This window comes from Leptonotus elevatus, chromosome 20 (assembly GCF_054856555.1).
Source record: "Leptonotus elevatus isolate MCC_2025b chromosome 20, RoL_Lele_1.0, whole genome shotgun sequence".
In the NCBI taxonomy this organism is placed as follows: domain Eukaryota; kingdom Metazoa; phylum Chordata; class Actinopteri; order Syngnathiformes; family Syngnathidae; genus Leptonotus; species Leptonotus elevatus.
Genome location: NC_141258.1, coordinates 112,982 through 132,169, shown reverse-complemented (window position 1 = coordinate 132,169; position 19,188 = coordinate 112,982). Strand labels below are relative to the sequence as shown.

At 54.6% G+C, this 19,188-nt stretch overlaps 3 protein-coding genes across 3 annotated transcripts; 2 read left to right on the top strand and 1 right to left on the bottom strand.

The window, feature by feature from the left end:
• Positions 1 to 135: 135 nt before the first annotated feature.
• asah2 (N-acylsphingosine amidohydrolase 2) lies at positions 136 to 5,602 on the bottom strand. Its single transcript, XM_086064544.1, has 21 exons — positions 5,519 to 5,602; positions 5,198 to 5,334; positions 5,014 to 5,126; positions 4,788 to 4,931; positions 4,521 to 4,697; positions 4,266 to 4,393; positions 4,107 to 4,184; positions 3,916 to 4,036; positions 3,544 to 3,669; positions 2,681 to 2,767; positions 2,468 to 2,572; positions 2,317 to 2,398; positions 2,104 to 2,219; positions 1,936 to 2,030; positions 1,806 to 1,845; positions 1,630 to 1,734; positions 1,453 to 1,548; positions 942 to 1,091; positions 812 to 868; positions 529 to 617; positions 136 to 365 (listed from the first exon to the last, which is right to left on the bottom strand). The coding sequence occupies exons 2-21, from the start codon at positions 5,319 to 5,321 to the stop codon at positions 167 to 169; spliced, it is 2,232 nt and encodes a 743-aa protein (XP_085920670.1). The 5' UTR covers positions 5,322 to 5,334; positions 5,519 to 5,602; the 3' UTR covers positions 136 to 166.
• Positions 5,603 to 6,933: 1,331 nt separating this feature from the next.
• LOC147156205 (kinesin-like protein KIF20B) lies at positions 6,934 to 14,797 on the top strand. Its single transcript, XM_086064482.1, has 27 exons — positions 6,934 to 7,071; positions 7,760 to 7,861; positions 8,090 to 8,173; positions 8,241 to 8,360; positions 8,430 to 8,568; positions 8,674 to 8,858; positions 8,993 to 9,035; positions 9,113 to 9,261; positions 9,346 to 9,418; positions 9,909 to 10,020; positions 10,115 to 10,186; positions 10,288 to 10,434; positions 10,558 to 10,720; positions 11,271 to 11,531; positions 11,976 to 12,079; positions 12,168 to 12,258; positions 12,325 to 12,480; positions 12,729 to 12,830; positions 12,903 to 13,030; positions 13,209 to 13,354; positions 13,421 to 13,495; positions 13,561 to 13,721; positions 13,802 to 13,882; positions 13,950 to 14,006; positions 14,111 to 14,213; positions 14,293 to 14,402; positions 14,473 to 14,797. The coding sequence occupies exons 2-27, from the start codon at positions 7,760 to 7,762 to the stop codon at positions 14,554 to 14,556; spliced, it is 3,048 nt and encodes a 1,015-aa protein (XP_085920608.1). The 5' UTR covers positions 6,934 to 7,071; the 3' UTR covers positions 14,557 to 14,797.
• A 268-nt stretch (positions 14,798 to 15,065) lies between these two features.
• Positions 15,066 to 19,179, top strand: bbs1 (Bardet-Biedl syndrome 1). Its single transcript, XM_086064860.1, has 7 exons — positions 15,066 to 15,208; positions 15,764 to 16,190; positions 16,534 to 16,716; positions 16,775 to 16,906; positions 17,035 to 17,141; positions 17,203 to 17,323; positions 17,946 to 19,179. Exons 1-7 carry the CDS (start codon positions 15,126 to 15,128, stop codon positions 18,768 to 18,770), a joined length of 1,878 nt encoding a protein of 625 aa, XP_085920986.1. The 5' UTR covers positions 15,066 to 15,125; the 3' UTR covers positions 18,771 to 19,179.
• Positions 19,180 to 19,188: the final 9 nt, after the last annotated feature.

The window sequence follows — 19,188 nt, the reverse complement described above, 5'->3', positions numbered from 1 at the left end:
CAAAACGACCACAACAGCGACGAAAGAGCAACGCCACGATGACGCGTCAACGCGACGATGACGCGTCAACGCGACGATGACGCGTCAACGCGACGAGCGTCCGGCGGCGCCACAAGGACCGACAAGGACCAAAAGTCTTTGCAAGGGATTTTATTGTCACGAGAAATCAGTTGGAGTAAAAAGTGTCGAGGACCCGAAAGACGTCGGACGTGCCCTGGTACGGCGTGATGACCGGTCGCAGGCCTTTCATGCTCTTGGAGTGGCCGAAGTGTTTGATCCTGTAGGACGCGGCGGCGGCGTTTGGCGGGATGCGCCACTCCACCGTGGCGTTGCTCTGCCGCCCGGAACCTTTCAGCCAGTGGAACCTGCAAGCGGACGCGCCAGCATCAGGTGACGACGACCTCGCGGCCGCACGCTCACGCACGCTCACGCACGCTCACGCACGCTCACGCACGCTCGCGCACGCTCGCGCACGCTCACGCACGCTCACGCACGCTCACGCACGCTCACGCACGCACGCTCGCGCACCTGGTCTCCCACGACGCGTCCGTGTGCACCAGCGTCCACCTGTCGCTCGCGTCGTCGCGCATCTCCACGGCAACGAAGCTTTGATCTCTCTGGCGGGAGGCCGGACGTCAAACAGGCAAAAACAGCAAAGGAGCGGATGAAGACAAACGGACAGGTAAGGAACGAAGCAAATGGAAAAGTAGGACAAAAGAAAGACAACAAGCAAAACGGACGAGACAGCCGAGAACCAAACAAGCAGAAGAAAAGACAAAAAAGTCAACAAGCAAAAGAAGCGTTTTCTCACCACGTCTCCCGAGTGTCTGGGGTTTCCCGCCACAAAGGTGACGGACACCACGTCGCCCTGGAAAGCGCGACGTCGGTGAAGATCACACTTGGTGCGTGCGTGCGTGCGTGCGTGCGTGCGCGCGTCCTACCTGCCTGTACACGGGCAGCACCTCCTGCAGGACGTCCCCAAAACTGCGGTTGTGGGGTTTGCTGTCCGTCGCGGCTGCTGGCAGCAGGTTGAAAAGATTCTTGTGGAAGAACGGAGGACGCGGGCCCGCCGGAAGCGACTCCACTTGGTCCTGCGTGACGACACGGAGCCCAACATGCTCAGGTGGGAGGCCGCTCGGATACCGGCCTCAGGACTTGCTCGCGCCAATGGCGAAAGCCGGACTGTGGAAGGGTTTTTACTTTCTGGACCTGGATTTGCCACCTCCGCTTTTGGATTTGGATCCACGAAAGGGACCGCAAGAAAACTGGACCATTTAATCAGGAGAAAAGGAGGTTGCCCGCACACAAGGATTCAAACCCCCAACCTTGTGTCCATCCTCATTCGCACCCGAACTCATCAGGCAGAAACCTCGGCCAATGTTGCAGGTGGCCTTCATCTGTTTTCTCCAAGATGGCGGCAAGTCTCACCTGAGCGATGGCGGCAAGTCTCACCTGAGCGATGGCGCGCGCCAGCTCACCGAACTTCAGCACGTACGCGCTCAGCGTGTGCGGACCGTAGATGGTGGACGCGCCCTCGTACCGCTGAAGCTGCGCGGAAGCCACAGCCGCATTGTCAGCGGTGTTGACGTGCGTGCGTGCGCGGGTGCGCGCGTGTTCGTGGGCGCGCACCTGGTACTCCTCATAGGTGGTGATGTAATGCGTGTACACGTTGCTCAGGCCTGCAATCACCACGTCCGCGTCCAAGAAGGCGCCGCTGGAACCCGACTCCAGCTCCTGCCGTCACAACTTCACACTTGATGACGACTCACAGTGCGTGTGTGCGTGCACGTGATGTTGCCACATACCTGTTGAATAGCCTCTCGTAACCTTCTGCCTGCCATGGTGCTGTCACACACACACACACGCACACACGCACACACACATTATTGTGCGTCACGGCACAGATTGCGTGTGCGTGTGCGTGTGCTTAGCTACGTGATCTCTCCGGGGACGGCGGCAACGGCGACAGATCCGACTGTGAGGATCTGAACATCGATGATTTCCGGGTGCCATGGCAACGGCCACTTCATCTACACACAAACACGCACACGTTGGCTGTATGTCCAGTCTGTTGCGTGCGAGTGTGTGTGAAGCTCCGCCCACCTCGCCGGTGCTGAACAGGATTGGTTTGGGCCGGTGGCATTCCTGCGTCTGATTGGACGGCTCGCCCAGGAGGGCGTCTCGGATGCCGTCCCAAAACGGGTCGCCCTCCACGGCGCCTGCACGCGCACGCGCGTTGAGGATTTGATTGCGACGTGTCGTACTTGACATGTACTTGACATGTTCTTGACATGTGCTTGACATGTCGTGTCCAACCTTGAGTGAAGTTGAGGTCTCCTCCTCCGTCTGTGGTTCCTGCCGCAAAACTGTGACCCAGCGCCGGCTTGCATGTGCTCACCTGCACACGTTTCGCCAAATGAGTCATCAGTGCGTGCGTGCGCGCGCGCGCGCGTGCGTGCGCACTGACCGCATGCGTGTCATTGACGTAAACGTTCACGTCCGTCATGTTGATCCACTGATGAGCTGAATGAACAAAACCCGTCACTTCCTCAACCGCGCCAGCGTAAAGTTCCTGCAAACACACACAAAGGCATAAACACACAAAAGCATAAACACACACACACACACACACACACACACACACACACACACACACACACACACACACACACACACACACCCTGGCCTTGGTGAAGATGTTGTGTGCGATGATTCTGGTGCTGTCAAACATGTCTCCTCCTGGTCCAAATGCTTGACACTCCTTAGTCTGAAACGCACACACACGCACTTCCTGTTTAGTGTGTGCGCGCGTGCGTGTGTGCGTGCGTGTGTCATCATTCAAATGTACACGTCCTCCATCTGTCAAACTAAATAATTGAAAGCATTTCATAGATTGCATTCTTCAAGGACGGACGATTTCCCCAAATGTTGCCCGTCCTTCTATGATTTTGGCGCACGTTTTGGTCCGGTCCAAACGCGCGTCAGTTTTGGTGAGAAATTTGGGATACGTTTTCCTACATTTGCAAAGAAAAGGATTGACCCGGATCCAATCACAGCACAATTTGCCGTTTTATTCTTTCAATTGTCCTGCACTGCCCCCAAGCACCCCCGCTGGCTGACTGACAACGTGTCCTTTGTCCAATTGGGACAAATTCGAACCACAGTGCAAAAGCAGAATTTTCCAGTTCTATGGCAACCTCTGCTGGATTATTGCTGTGATATATTTGATGCAAACTCATTCGAGCAACGGGCCACTCTCACCCTTTCCTCTCGCCTTCGTCTCTTTTCCTTTCCTTTCTTTCTCCTTGCGCTTCGACTTTCTCTTCCTTTTTGTTATTTAGACATGTTTTGTCGTCACTTTTAGAAACGATACGTATGCCTGCGGGCTACGCGGGAAGAAACTTGCGAGGCAACGCATGTTCCTATGCAGGTTGCTCTAAATGTTCGGGATAACATTTCTGTGGGAAAAACATTCTGAAATAAAATAGTGTGTGTGCGTGTGCGTGCGTGCGTGCGTGCGTGTGCGTGTGTGCGTGTGTTTACCCCTCCATCAGGACAGGAGCTGTTCAAGTAGTCGCAGGCTAATCCTGAGTTGACGCAGTGAGGACCTCCAATGTTTGGACTCACGTCGCCGAGGTTACTGGAGGAGAAAGCAGCCACGAATGCTGCCTGGCGCACGCACACGCGCACACGCACACACACGCACACGCACACACACGCACACGCATTGGTGTGAGGTGATCATATGACCTCCAAACCGGGTTGGGTCCGTCGGCGCTTTGGCAATCATTGTTTGTCGAACGTCTCGCAGAGCTTCTGAAGAATCAAGTCAAGCTGCACTTTGGTCTTGTCGGAAACTCGCAGACGCGTTGGACGGTCCTGATTGATCGTCTCCGTTCCAAATGGTGATCTCACCTGTCCAGGCAGCGCCGCGGGGTTCTTGTGCTTCTCCATCAGGTACGCCGCGTATCCCATGTTGTCGCCGCTCACCAGACGATTGGTCGTCTTCATGCTGACCGCGTGCACCGCAAACCAGCTGGCGGGGGACCACGTCCGGGAGTCAGACCGCTCCCGCGTGGCGGCCATATTGTGGTGACCAGGGTTACCTGAGCATGCCGATGCCGTCCCCGTCCAGGTCGGTGAACTTGAGAAGCACGATGTCCTTGTCCACGTTGTCTTCATACCTGAAAGCAGATCAAAGACTGTGACGGGTCGCCCGGCGCCCGTCGCCCGTCGCAGCCCGTGGAGCCGTCCGACGGGCTGACCTGTTTTGCTCGTCCCGCGGATTGTTGCGGTAGGAGTGAGGACTTCGGTTGACACTGCTGGCGTCCACGCGTCCTCGATTCTTGTAGATCCGTCCTGGCCGCACGCTGTCGTGGGCTCGCTCGATACTCTGGAACGCAACGGGAGGGAGGCGCCATTTTGAGACAAACAACCGCGTCTATTTGCTGGCTCGCAACTATGAAAGGTCAGTCGGACGGACGGACGGACGGACGGACGGACGGACGAGCAGGCCTGACTTTGACGATGCCTTTGACCAGCGGTTGGACGGACGACTTGAGGTAACCTTTGCTGCTGAGCATGAAGAGCGTGTACTGGAAGTAGCCGGCCGGGCCCGAGTGCGTGTGCGTGCCGCTCAGGACCACGTTGTCCTGCCGGTACCGGTTGCCGTATTTCGCCTGCAGGGCCTCCAGGACCTGCTCACGTGACAAACGTAAGCGACGCGCGCGCTGCACGGACACGGGAGCGAGCAGTGTGCGTGTGTGCGTGTGTGCGTGTGTGCGCACCTCCAGCCGGAGACGCTGCGAGATCATTCCCACGTCCACGCTGACGAACACCACTCGACGGCGCCCGTCGTCCATGATGAAGGCGCGGCTGAACAGACGGGTGTGAATGCCCGCAGCCGTCTGCTGAGGGTTGGCGTACCCCATCTACGCACGCGCACGCAAACACACACGCATGAGCGACGCGTCGCCTCACAGGAAGTGTCGCAGACGTAGCGAGTCCAGCCACCAGAGGAATCTCGGCGGGGGGGCCGGTGCAGTCGGCGCGTCCGACGCCAATCAGGAATGACGGCTCCGGACCGGGGGGCGGAGTTGAGCCAGGAGGCGGAGTCGGGCCGGCACCTAACGCAAACGCAAAAGTCTTGAAGACAAAATGGCGCGGTGCTATTGTTAGCATGTTAGCGTGTCCTCACAGGTGTTTGTGGCGCGCGTGGCCATTATGGAAATGAGAGTGACGCTGACGGCCGTCATGGCGACAAAGAGAACGGTCAGCATCACCTCCAGGGTGGAAAGAGCGCAACACTTCCTGGCGGCCATCTTGTATGTCAAACTGTAACGACAACAACATGGCTGACATTGAGCTTTTCCCTTTTACGCCAATAGAAAGTCTTGAAACAAGACGTGACAACACAAAATGCCATAACGCAACGCAAGACTTTTCATCATCACGACATGAGACAAAATGGCGCCACACAAGACGAGCCGGCCGAACACGAGAGATGACAACACCTCACCTTGCCTCACGTCGCCTCACGTCGCGACTTGAAAGCTTCCAAGACGAGCGCAACTCGCGCGTGAATCGGCCGTTGCGAGTTGACTGGAAGTTTGTCGGCGTTATCGTGCGGTTCCGAAGCAAAGTTCACGTGGCGGTTGCGGTTGTAAAGCCACGCTGATAAACAAAACTGCTTTGCTGCTTTTACGATGCAATTTGACCATAAATATTTGCAGCGCGTGTCCTCGGCACGTTTGTGCTGACGATACACACGCGACGTGTGTGTGGCGGCGTTTACCGAGCAAGCGCAAAGCAATCGTTAAGCAGGGGGGAAGGGCCCCCTCTGCCCCCCCCTTAGCACGCCACTCAGGTCTGGTCTAATTGCAAGAAAGAGGAACGCCACACGGCAGGTGGGCGGGGGTCCACATTCGCAATCAGGAGACCTCGTTTCCATACCACATGACCTCCAAGGCATCACTTGATGGTTTTTGATGATGGTGATGACGTCATCACTTCTATGTCATTTGCATATGACATGAGGGAATGTATGGAAATGAGGTATACGTTGGAAAACGATGCCTGCTGAGGGTTCGATGAACGGCACAAAAAACGTATGCGTGTCATTTTGTTTGCTTTGAGGGTCACGATTTATTACTTCAACAAATTCACAAAACTTGCCAATGAGGCGACAAAGGATATAAAAGCCAAATAAAAGAATTACGTTTAAATCCATAAAACTGTAAACTCAGACCAATGTATTGTAAAGCTGTAGTAATTGTAAGTTGACACCGTTTTTGGATTCGTACAGAAAGATAATGAAAAAAATAGTTTTCATAGATACAAAATGAAATCAATGGAATCTTATGCATGAAATGGATCGATAAATAGAGTCTGGGAATTTGGAGGTTTACAAGCGTACACTTCCGTCTTCTCGAGTTTTGCAATGGTGTTTTTTGCCTATAAACTCCATTAGGACAGTTAAAATGGCACCAAGTGCACCTGTCGTTTTGCCACTTTTAAACAATGCGTGCAAGCTTTAAGGTGTGCAGTTCCGAAAACACTTTCAGCTCCATTCGCCGCCATTCACATGACGGCTTTGTTTGGTAGCAAGTATTTGTTTTTGTTTTTTAACTTGATTTTCGCGCATGCGCAGACCTAATGCCACTTCGCTTATTACTCCAAGTGCGGATAAATAAATGATTTAGAATGAATCGTGTCACTTTGCACCACAACTGTTTTGTGTATGGACAAAACCAAAAATAATTAGACTAATATTAAAAAATATTTCGTTAAAATCTTATCTTTCTTTTTTCTTTTCTTTCTTGCCAATATAGAAATATATGTTCACGGTATATTTTCAATTACCATAACAGTTCATTGTCACATTTTTTATTTTATTTGTATTTTTTGAAGTTCATCCAGGCACGTCGTGGCAGGAGGGCGACACGTCGCGCCGTGATGACATCACGAGCGATACCTTTCATTGATTGGTGGTGAGCTTGCCGTTTGAAAAGTGGAGCGTTGTCGGACCGATAGTGAGCGATTGCGGATCGTCGACTCACTGAAACATTCACAGTGAGTTGAGCTTTATTGGAAAACAAGCACATTTCCAACTTGTAGAACATCATATATGAACACGTAGCGCGCGCTCACAGATCACATTTCATACAAACATTTGCGTCAATACGTACAGGCCCTTCGCGTTTGTCAGTTGGCTAGCTGTGGCTAATGCTAACAACAACAACAGCGTTCCAGACGAAAAGCACTTTTCACACAGAGCACTCACAAATAAGCCGCGTTAAAGATTCATTTATTATCTCGAAACATTCGTTTTGTGCAGCAAACACCAACTCAACACAGAACTCCCAGATATTTATCTAAGTGCAAGTGTTTTGTGCAATGTTACAGCGATGACTTGGACTCACTAGTATAACAAGTGTGCAATATTATCAGGGCAAATCTGATAGCACAGCAAATAAGAAAGCTCCTAACAGTAGTCCGAGAAGTTACAAAATACACAGCTTGCTCAGTTTGCCGCATTAAGTTGAGACACAAGTGGTAGTAGTTCTTGCTTGCGACTTCACTTGCACTAGCGAGTACGTGTAGTATCTTACATGACTTTACCACATGCACAAATCATCTCCTCCAAAGCTTGTTAACTGAGTGTGTGTGTGTGTGTGTGTGTGTGTGTGTGTGTGTGTGTGTGTGTGCGTGCGTGCGTGCGTGCGTGCGTGCGTGCGTGCGTGCGTGCCTTTGGACACAGATGATGGAGACTTGTTGCGGGAAGCCGGAGAGGGTGGGCCCAGTTGAGGTGGGCGACATCAAGCGGAACCTGCTGGATGAATTCTCGGCTCTGTCTAAGCAGGTCACAATCCGGCTGTCTGTCTGTCTGTCTGTCTGTCTGTCTGTCTCATTGCCATAGCTTGCCTTGCGTTGGCTGCAGTGCACTTCCTGTGTTCAAGTCCGGTGTTGTTCAGGTCTGTGATGGCCCGGCAAAAAAACATCCAGAAGCGCCTGCTCAGTCACGTGACTCCTCATTGATCGCTGTATTGATCTGCAACAATTCGCTTGGGCTTTTTGTGTTTGTCCTCAGGATCAAGTTCAGAGCCGGTCGGAGAGCCTGCAGGTCTACCTCAGGGTTCGACCTTTCTCAGGAGCCGAGAGTGGAGCGTTGCAGGTTCAACACACACACACACACACACACAATGAGTGCGGAGAGTGAGTTGTGTCGCAAATGTGATCAGGACTGTGTGACCATCGAGGGACCTCACACCGTGGTCCTGAAAGCTCCCAGGAGCAGTCAGTCCAACCGGCAGGCTGACAAAATCCCCCCGCACACCGCTCAGAGGTTCACCTTCACGCAGGTAAACGCACGCACATGCACACATTCTGATCTCCTCTGTGACCTGTGTGATGATGTCACTTCCTGTCAGGTGTTTGGACCCGACGCCAGTCAGAGGAAAGTGTTTGAGGGATCAGTTCGTGGTTTGGTGCAAGACGTTCTGCGCGGACAAAACTGTCTGCTGTTCACGTATGGAGTCACCAACGCCGGCAAAACCTTCACCTTCCTCGGTCAGAGCGCAACAAAGCCGTCCGTCCGTCCGTCCGTCCATCCGTCCGTCCGTCCGTCCGTCCGTCCGCCCGCCTGACAGTCTCCTCGCACGTGTGTGCTTTCAGGCCCCGAGCACGACAGCGGCCTGCTGCCGCGCTGCCTGTGGCTGATCTTCAACAGCACGGAAGGTCGCCGGCACGCCGGCTGCGATCTGAAACCTCACCGCTGTCGAGACTTCAGCCGACTGACTCCGGATCAGCAGAAGGCCGAGCGCGCCGCCAAGCAGAGTCTGCTGAGGAGCGTCCGAGAGGTCGTACGCGCGCACGCAATTGAATTGAAACCGTCGGCTTGCTTTTGAAGTATTGTCCTTGTCATCAAATGCAAACGTCTTGAAGGCGGAGTCTCAGCGAACGTTTCATCCCGGGCGTGTTTTTGTCTGTGCAGAATGACAAGAATGCAACATTGGCCCGATCCACTTCACTTGACGGTTGGTCCCTTTTGCATTGTTGACGGACGTTGTGGTCAGGTGATCATCAGCTAACAGTGCGTGCGTGCGTGCGACAGCCTCGTCGGCGAGCTCCGACTGCAGCGTCAGCAGCGTTTCAGAGAGCGACAGCGTTTGTCTGCAGGACGTGCCGGCCAACGTCGCCTTCTCCCTTTGGGTTTCCTTCTGTGAGATTTACAACGACAATATTCATGACCTTCTGGAGCAGGTAACAGAGGTCACGTGCGCGCGCCGTGTCATGCGGTGCGTTCCCCGATTGGCCGATGGAGTCATGTGACCATGTGTTGTTGAGGTCCCGGGAGGACACGTGAAGAGGACGGCGCTTCGTCTGTCTCAGGACATCAGAGGAAATTCCTTCATCAAAGGTAACGCACGCACACGCCAAATTATTATGCAAATGATGTTAATTTTGTAAATAGTCTTTGCAAATGAAACATTTGCAAGTCAACAATTGTTGGAGACTAATTTGAATGACTCCAAAGGTGAAAGGTTGCAAGACTTGGGAAGCTGCTGTCAAATGTCAAAAGGTGCCGTCTGCAAAATGGAACTTTTCCGCTCCGAAATTCAACAACACAACTTTTCACTTTCTTGCAACCCGCCACTCGTTAACGAACGCCAGCGGGCGTCAACAACGATGGCCGTTCTCATTTCATTGAGGACCAAAGCAGTGCTTGACTTGAAAATCATGCGGAGATTCATTTGCATAAAAGCCCAGAAGCAAAACATTTGCATCATTTGCATTGCGCTGCATACAAACTTTACACACAGACAAAGACACGCATGTTCTCAGACACGCGTGTGTTGCGTGTGTGTGTGTGTGTGTTGCGTGTGTGTGTGTGTGTGTGTGTGTTGCAGACCTGAAGTGGGTGCAAGTGAGCAGCTCGTCTGAGGCCTTCAAAATGATGAATATCGGCAAGAAGAACCAAAGTTTGGCCTGCACCAGACTCAACCAGCAGTCCAGCAGAAGGTGGGCTGGCAACCCCCCCCCCCCTTTGTTTTCTTTCCTGCTTCCCATCTCCTCATCCACATGTGCTCACTGGCGGCCATCTTTGTTTGCACAGCCACAGCATCTTCTCCATCAGGATCCTGCGGGTGGACGCCACCGCTGTTCCCAAGTTCCTCGGCGTCAGCGAGTGAGCGCCGCCGTGGTGCCCCCCCCCCCAACCGACCGACATGCCCGACCGAGCGGGCGAACTCCCACCTTACCGAGCAACCGCCTTTGTTGTGCGTGCAGGCTGGTGTTGTGCGACCTGGCCGGGTCGGAGCGCTGCTCGCGCACCAACAACACGGGCGAACGTCTGAAGGAGGCGGGAAACATCAACAGCTCGCTCCTGACGCTCGGGAAGTGTATCAACGCCATCAGGGTCAAACACAACGCCAAGTATGGCCGCCTGTGCAAACGCGCGTGCAAACACGCGTGGCGCCAGTTTGTCACCACTCGCAGCTTGACTGTGAGAATGTTTTTCATCATCATGAAAATGTGATTTTTTCTGGGGGGGGGCAGTTTCCAGCGTCACGTTCCCTTCAGGGAGTCCAAGCTGACCCACTTCCTGCAGTCCTTCTTCTGCGGTGCCGGCAAAGTGTCCATGGTGGTCAACATCCAGCAGAACTCGGCCTGCGTGGACGAGACGCTCAACGTCCTCAAGTTCTCCGCGCTGGCCCAGAAGGTTTGTTTACGAGACGCAAAACATTTCAAATCGGCGCCATCAGCGAGAAGCGTTGCCGTTCTTCGTGCCTTCTTTATTTATTTCTTGCCATATGAAATCGTTTTTTGATTCCATGCTGGGTTTGGTGAACTAAATGTGAAATGTCAAATGAACCAAAACACGTGACGCGCCATATTTGGTCTTGGGTCTGAAGTCAGCGTAAGAAAAATCTTTTTGGGCGAGTGTGTGAGAGAGCAGACCCGGTGTCCAAATTCACGAGTCCGGATCCTCCCAAGAACAAACTTGTCGGCTGCGTCGCGCATGACGGCGCTCCCGGCGCCACTCGACGGCACGCACGGACGTTACACATGATTGGACTGACGCTCAATGCGCGACCGACAAGCAGCGCTGACAATCCATCCGCATGGAAGTCCGTGCGTGCTGTCGAGTGGTGCCGGGAGCGCCGGGAGCGCCGTCATGCGGCGGGCAAATTAGGACCCAAGCATGTGAATTTGGACACAGGGAGAGAATGCTTCTCAACGTCATCTTCTTCTTCTTGGGTGTCCTCCAGGTGGTGATTTTGAACTCTAAGCCTGCCAGCTTGGACGGCGCCTCCCACAGGTTGGCCATGGAACTGTCCGCCTTCATCAACGGGGCCGACCAGCGCAGGAACGCACGCGGCCACAGAAGCTCCATGCTGGCCTGGGAGACCACCTTGGAGGACGTCTTGGAGGACAACGATGAGGACCAAGACGAGAGCGGCATGGAGGGGACGGTGCTCAAGGCAGGAGATGACGAGGACGGGGAGACCACCATGGAGGACGAAGACCAGGTAGAAAGAAGCTCTCCTTTTAGCAACGTGACAAGTGGCCACCATTTTAGCGGGGGGGGTAGTGTAGTGAGAAACGCTTCGAAAATCCTTCAGGACAAATCAATTGACCTTTGATATGCAAAATTGGTTCATCAAAGCTCAACAGGTCTTTTTTTGAAGGCGCTTTCATCTCCCGCAAATCAGCTCAGCAGATTGAGAAAAGCTCCGCCTTCACCTCGCACACACTTGTCGGCACGTTTGTGAATTGTTGAGCCGCCGCACTCCACATTTTGGACAACGTTTGGAGGGATTGCCCAACGCAACATCGGCCATTTCCCCCCGCTACAAACGTTACCTGCGTTGTGGCAGACTTGACGCGTTGCCACTTCTTCACCTCAATCACGTCAGTCTCACCTGACCCAAGACACGCGCGTCTGCTCGTGTGTGTGTGTGTGCGCGCGCCAGTCGGACAAGACGGCGGCGTTCCGTTTGGTTGCCGAGGCTCAGATCAGAGAAGACGTGTGCGCCGAGTTCATGGAGGTCTTCAAGCAGATGGAGAAAGACTACAGGTGAGCGAGCGCAGCCAGTGGTGCGACCTGAACACCTGTCGGTGACCACCCGTTGTTGATGACCCGCCCGCGTTTGTCCTTTGGTCAGCGAGCGTCTGGAGCGCGAGCGCGAGATCTTGGAGAAGCGAGCCGAGAACAGGCTGGAGATCCTCAAGAAGCTGCTGGGTGGGACGGCTCAGGTGAGTGCGCGCGTGGCAGGTGTGTGCGTGAGGCCGCGCGTGTGACGTGATGCGATTGTGGGGCAGGAGGCGGCGGCGGCGGCATTGGAGGAAGAGGAGGAGGAGGAGGGGGGGCGGTCGTCGGCGCTTCTGGAGGAAGTCCTCGGCTTGGTTGGCCGAGACCTGCACCAGATCCGAACCGACGCTCAGAACGTGCAACGACAACTCATGCTGGACCATCAGGTCAGACCGAAAGATCCTCCTCATCCTCGTCTTCTTCTTCTACTCCTTGAGTGGCGCATGACATCATTTCCTGAAAATGTCTTCACAGCCAATAATGTCGTCAAGTCCTGGCTGATATTGTAATAAAAAAAAATGCTTTTTATTTTTTTACCAATAATGTGATACCTTCTTCCATTTTTTTCTTTCTTCTCCAAACTGATCGTGTCGTCTTTATCTTCATTTTCCGTCTAACAAATGTTTGGCGCCAGGTGAGCTCCCCGGAGGATCAGCTGCAACAGGAAGTGAAGCCCACCGAGTCCCGCCTCCAGCACCTCGAGAGCCAATCGGGTGCCAAGGCACAGGAAGTGGAGGTCATTTCTGGTTGACTGACGTAGGTTGGGGGGGCGTGGCCACGTTTTGACTCTCCCGTCCTGTCCACTCAGGAGGGCGAGTGCCCGAGCACCTTCCACGCCAACATGGCCCAACTGCGCAAGGAGTGGCAGGCGGCCGTGGAGAGCTCCGCCCACCAATCCAAAGTCCTCCAGGAAGTCAGGCAAGAAAAGATGCGCAGGTATTGATCAGCAAATTACCGACAAGTTTTTCCGGCCTCAAATGAAAGCAGGCAGGGAACCCGAACCGAGCCGAGCCGAACCGAGCCGAGCGCCACGCAAGGCGGATTGAAAAACGCTTTCCCAGGTGGCGGCGGCTGCGGATTGACGACTTGTTGAGCCATTTGTGTCTTTTTGCAGCGACAGGAAGTGCGAGCAGCTCGCGGAGGAATTGGCCAATCAGAAAGCAGAATACTGCCAGCAGCTTGGGGAGCTGAGGGCGGAGCTTGAGCGACAGGCCGCAGCTCTGCGGCAGAAGATGGGGGAGGACGTCGAGCGACAGCAAGGTAAGCGAGTCTGCGCGTGCGCACGTGTCCCGTCTGTCTCCTAATATGTCTGCGTGTGCGCACCAGAACTTCGGCGCGTCCTGCGTGAGAAGGAAAAGCTGGCGGAAGATCACCACGAGCAGATGGACGCCATGAGACGAGGTGAGGACCGCCTCTGCATGTCTCGAGTGCTCGCTGGACCCCTGACGGACCGCGTCTGCGTTCAGAACTGGAATGCGGCAAAATGCGGCGGCGGCGACGGCAGGAGGAGGTCGAGCGCAAGGAGAACGAGGAGGAACCGGCGATGCCGCTGGTGGAGGAGCTGAAGGAGGAACTGCTGAGGTTGCACGACAGGAAGGAGCGACGCAGACAGGAAGCGCTCTCGCAGGTCACCGTGACATCATCATCATCATCATCATCATCATCATCATCATCATCATCATCATCATCATCATTATGCAATAACAGGTGTGTGTGCAGGACTCGCTGGGTGGTCCTTCCGACGGCGGCAGAATTGCGGCCAGGAAAAGAAAAAGCTGCCAAGTGGAGGTGAGAAAATTTGCTGCTTTTGGGAACATTTAGTTGGTGTGCAACTTGTACGTGTGTGCGCGTTTAGGACTTGTGGACGAGCGACAACAAGCGAAACAAGCGAGCGATCAGAAATGTGACACAGGTGAGCTTTGCGCTGTGATTGGTTGCCTGCAAGACACTTGTTGGTCTTCATCATCTTCCTTCAAAACTTCTTGTTCTTGTGAAATCTTCTCCTGCCGCGAGCAGGCGCCGTCCTCCGCAGTTGAGCCCACCCCGTTGGACGTGTCGCCGTTTCCATTGGCGGCGCCGTCTCCGTTGGCGGCGTCTCCGTCCGTCTTGAGCAGCGCAGGTGAGAATCTCCGACAGTTGCCACTGTGACCAGCAGGGAGCGCTACCTGTCACTCAGTCATTTGTTTGTGGCCGCTCAGCTCGAAGCGTCTTTGGACGCCCGGTCGCCGTGGCAACCAAACCCAAGCGAGGACGGAAGAAGCTTTACGGGAAGGAAGTGGCTGTGGCGCTCGTCAACTCACCGCACGTGGTCAGTGTGTGCGCGGGCTCGCATGCGCGTTTCCACACGCTTTGACGTGCGTTTGTGTTTGTGTGTTCAGACGGCGGCGGCGGAGAAAAAGCAAAAGGAAAGTGATCACATGATCATCAAGCGCCAGCTGCGCTCCAAGACTGGCAGGAAGTGACATCATCTGATGGCTCAGGAGGATTTTAAATCAACTTGCTGTCAATTTTGTAAATGTTTTTGTTGCTTTTTGACTTAAAGGAAATAAAATTTTATCGTTCCAAACTGGGCACACGCGCTTGACAATGACAACAAGCAACTTATTCGAGGTCGTGCTGAGTTTCAAAACGCGTCTTGATAGGCGACTTCCTTTGTGTGTATGCCAGTAAAATCATTTGAATAGAGAGAAATAAAAATGTATTTCTATAAGTCCGTGGCTCCCTCTAGTGGTGGCGGTTATCTGTATGGACGATTGGACGCGCGTGAAAGCGGCGTCGCATGAAAGTGACGTCACAACAAGTGGCCCGCGCCCGATGGGCTGAAGAAGCTTGAAGCGGATTTATGGATTAGATGCGCAGCAGCGTCTTCAAGACGTTTTCTTGTTGAGCTTCGAAATTCTCGTCGCGTCCTCAAGTGCGGAAGCGCGAAAAAGGACGCCATTGGGGAGACGCCGCTCCACGGTTTCCTTGACGACGGTGAGACGCAACGAGGCCGCCCCGGTGTCATCTTGTTTATGTTTAGGTTTATGCCATGGCAAGGAATGGGGGAATCCCCTCGTGGGTGTCCGGTCCGTCCTTCAAGCCAAGTGGAGCTTCCATATGTGGCCAAGCCAGGTGACGAGACGCGTTAATCCCAATGGCGCGAGCAGAGGTTGAGGGTTCATGTTCGTCCTGATTTTGGCGGCTTTGAGGGATTCCTCTTGACCGCAGGGCCAGAACCAGGGACCACGTCTGCTTAGAAGCTGCCAGGAAAAGAATGCAAATGTTTTTGTGTCGTCTTGGAGTGAATGTTTCAAGCGTTTCCTGCCACCGAAAGGGGAGGCGAGGAAGAAACTCGCACCCCGATGAGGAGCAAACCCGACGCGGTTTGTGGAGTGAAATGAACCTCGGGTAAAGAGGCCACTTGAGGGTCAGCTGGAGTCATGCGGGGAGTTAGCATTGCTAATGCTCGCGGCGGTTTCTGACGTAGAGACAAACCGGTGCGGCTTTTCAGGGCTGATACGATACCGATTAGTCGTGCTCAAGGAGACCGATAACCGATTTAATATTGGCGTCAAAACGAAGAAGAAAAAAATACAAACTCCCAAAAATGCATTTGATGAAGAGCCTTCATTCAATTTGAACCAGGCCGCTGTCTGTGTGTGTGTGTGCGCGTGTGTGGTCCTGCAGCAAAAGTGCGTGTCACGGACCAGCCATGAGCGAGTGGAGCGGCGACGACGGCAAGTGGTTGGACGCCCACTACGACCCGGTGGCGGGCCTGCGGACCTTGACTCCCTGCGTGGCGCTGGCCGACCTGAGCGGGGACGGGGACGGTCGCCTGGTGGCGGCCGACCTGGGCGGCGGCGGCGGCGGCGGCGGCGGCGGCGGCGGCGGCGGCGGCGCCATGAAGCTGAAGGTGTACGGCGGCACGGCGCTGAGCAGCGAGAGCGTCCTGCTGGACCTTCCGTGCGGCCTGGCCGTCTTCTTCATGGACCTGCACGAGCCTCGCATCCCCGCCGTGGCCGTGGCGTCCGGACCCTGCGTGTACGTCTACAAGAACCTCAGGCCCTACTTCAAGTTCACGCTGCCGGGACTGGACGTCAACACGCTGGAGCAGGTGCGAGCGAGCAGGATTAGGTCACAAGCAACCAATCAGCAGTTCAAGCTTAGTGGGGGGGGGGCTGTCAACGAAAAAATGGAGTCAAAGACCGCTGGTGGTTTTGGACTGCCTGCCTGCCTAACCCTAACCCGCCATCGCAAACTTGAAATTGCACAAATCAAGTCAACAACCGAAGCGCAACGTAAACTTGTGATGTTCATTTGAGTGGACAGCAGGGGGCGATGTTGCTCAACGTGACACATTTGCTTGGCGAGATGTCGATCAGTTGGACTTTGGTTGAACTTGTGGCCGCTGTTGATGTTTGAAGACGATTGGTGACTTTGGCCTTGTGATTGTTCAGGACGTGTGGGAGCAGGCCAGGGAGGGGCACATCGACCCCCCCGCCGTCAAGGAGATGCTGGAGAGTCTGCGGAGGAAGGCCGACGTGCCGTTATCCGTGCGCTCGCTGCACTTCCTGTCTCTGGATGAGCAGCACCTGGAAGACTTTGTCCAGCTGCACAAACAGCAGCCAATCAAACGACAGGTACGCACGCACGCACGCACGCGCGGGCAGACGCCGACGTGTCTCTTTGTGCCGTCAGACGGTCATCACGTGCATGGCCACGCTGAAGAAAAGCACGGCGGACGAGGACGGCGTCAGCTGCCTGCTGATCGGCACCGAGAGCGCGCATCTCTACGTGCTCGACCCCGAGGCCTTCGTCATCCTCGCAAAGGTTGCCCGTCTTCCGTCTGTGTCCCTCCTCCCGTCCGTCCGTCCTCGTCTCTCCAGCCGCGTACGCGTCATCTCCGCTTGGCGCCCGCTGTGGGCATTCTGAGCGTGTTGTACGTGATGATGCTGCAGGTGGCGCTGCCGGCCCCGCCCACCATGATGGACGTGACGGGTCAGTTTGACGTGGAGTACCGGATCACGGCGGCGTGTCGGAACGGGAACATCTACATCCTGCGCAGGTCAGTCCGGCTCCGAGCGGCGGACCGGCGCCGGTCCTGAGATCTTTGCGTCTGCCCTCAGGGACTCGGACAAAGCCAAGTACTGCGTGGAGCTGTCGTCGCATCCCGTGGGCCTCGTCAGGGTCGGCAAGAACTTGGTGGTGGGAGCCATGGACCACAACCTGCAGGGATTCACGCAGAAGGTAACCCACCCACTTTCCGGACTTGACGGGCCTGAAGACTTTTTAGGTGGTGTAAGGACTCGAGACTCTTCCCTGAAAATGCTGATTGCGCTTGGACTGGCTCTTCAAATCGTTTTGGAAAACGTCCACCGACCCTCTTTGGAGTCATGTGGGAGTTTGCGTTGGTCGGACGAATCGTCGTCGTCGTCGTCCGTCCGTCAAAATGGCCCCTTGACAAATTGTCCACATTTTAACGACGGCTTTGTGTGTCGAAGAAATAAGGGGAAGACTTTGGGCTGAAAATGAAATTAATCAATTAGTCCGTAAGTTCCATCAGAAAATCGGCAAACATGTTGTTTTCCAAGATAAAAGCAAATGTTAACTTCAAAACAAACGTAATAGGAGGACTCGAGAAATCTGACAATGTTGACTTTGAAAGATTTGCTTATTAAGATCTCTAATTGATTCTTTGATTATTATTCATTGGATCATCGATTATGAACTGTTGAATGACGTTTTTGTTGTTTTCCATTTTGGTGCTGATTCCATGTTTTTGAGAAAAGAATGCCCACGAGACTGAAATGTCGTGGTCTTGGCGTGGGTGTCGGGTTCGGGTCTTGATGTTCTCCTGTGCCTCGTCCAGGGTAAGAAGCTGTGGAAGGTGGTCCTCCCGGCCCCCATCTGCACCATGGCCAGCATGGAGCTCCCCGCTCGAGGCTTCCAGGCGGTCCTGGTGGCTCTGGCCAACTGCGAGGTCCACCTCTACAGAGACAAGAACCTGTTGAGCAGCATCAAGACTCCGGACGCGGTCAGCGCCATCTGCTTCGGCCGCTACGGCCGCGAGGACGGGACCCTCATCATGACCATGAAGGGCGGCGGCCTGATGGTGAAAATCCTCAAGAGGACGGCCGAGTTCCAAGACGGCGACAGCGCGCCCGGGCCCCCGGCCGCCCAGAGCGTGCGCCTCAACGTGCCCAAGAAGACCAAACTGTACGTGGACCAGACCCTGAGGGAGCGCGAGAGCGGCGCCGCCATGCACCGAGCCTTCCAGATGGACCTGATCCGCCTGCGGCTGGCGGCGGCCAAGGCTTACGCCCGGGCCCTGGAGTCCAGTCTGACGCCGGTGTCGTCGGGACCCGGGCGCTCGCTCAAGATGAACGCCGTGGTCCAGGGTCTGGGCCCGTCCTTCAAGCTCACGCTCAACGTCCAGAACACGGCGGCGTGCCGGCCCCTCCTCAACCTGGCCGTCAGCTTTCTCTACGACCAAAACTTGTACAGGATGTCCAAGCCCTTCCTGAAGATCCCGCTGCTGGTGCCGGGGCTGGTCTACCCGGTCCAGACCCAGGTGGAGTGCACCGGCGACAAAGGCATCTCTGACATCATCAAAGTTTTTGTCCTGCACGAGGAGCGCAGCGCGCCGCTGCTCACCGCGCACATCAACATGCCGGTCAGCGAGGGAATCAACTGACGCGCTGGCCTTAGCTTAGCTGGCTTTAGCTTAGCTGGCCTTAGCTTAGCATGCTTAGCTCAATTCACAGGCCAAGCGTCTGTGCGGTGAGAAAGCCGACTGACGCCAAAGTAGAATGAAAAGTTCATTTGCAGCTCAGGACTCTTGGTTACAATTTACATTTTCAGATTCCTCTCGCTTGTCAACAGAAACTGAGCCCAAGCTCATCTTTTACTTGTCACGGCAAAACACCACAAAAGTGGAACAAAACGTTGTCGTCCTGTGGAATCCTGGAACCTTTCCGCAAATCCCAAAAAAAGCCCTTTTGCCTCGTTCAACTTTCTATTCGACTTGTTGATGCTGTCATGAAGCGTCACACTCACATCAACACAACAGCAGCGACAAATTAAAATTGGCTCATTTATTCTGATGCCTTTGA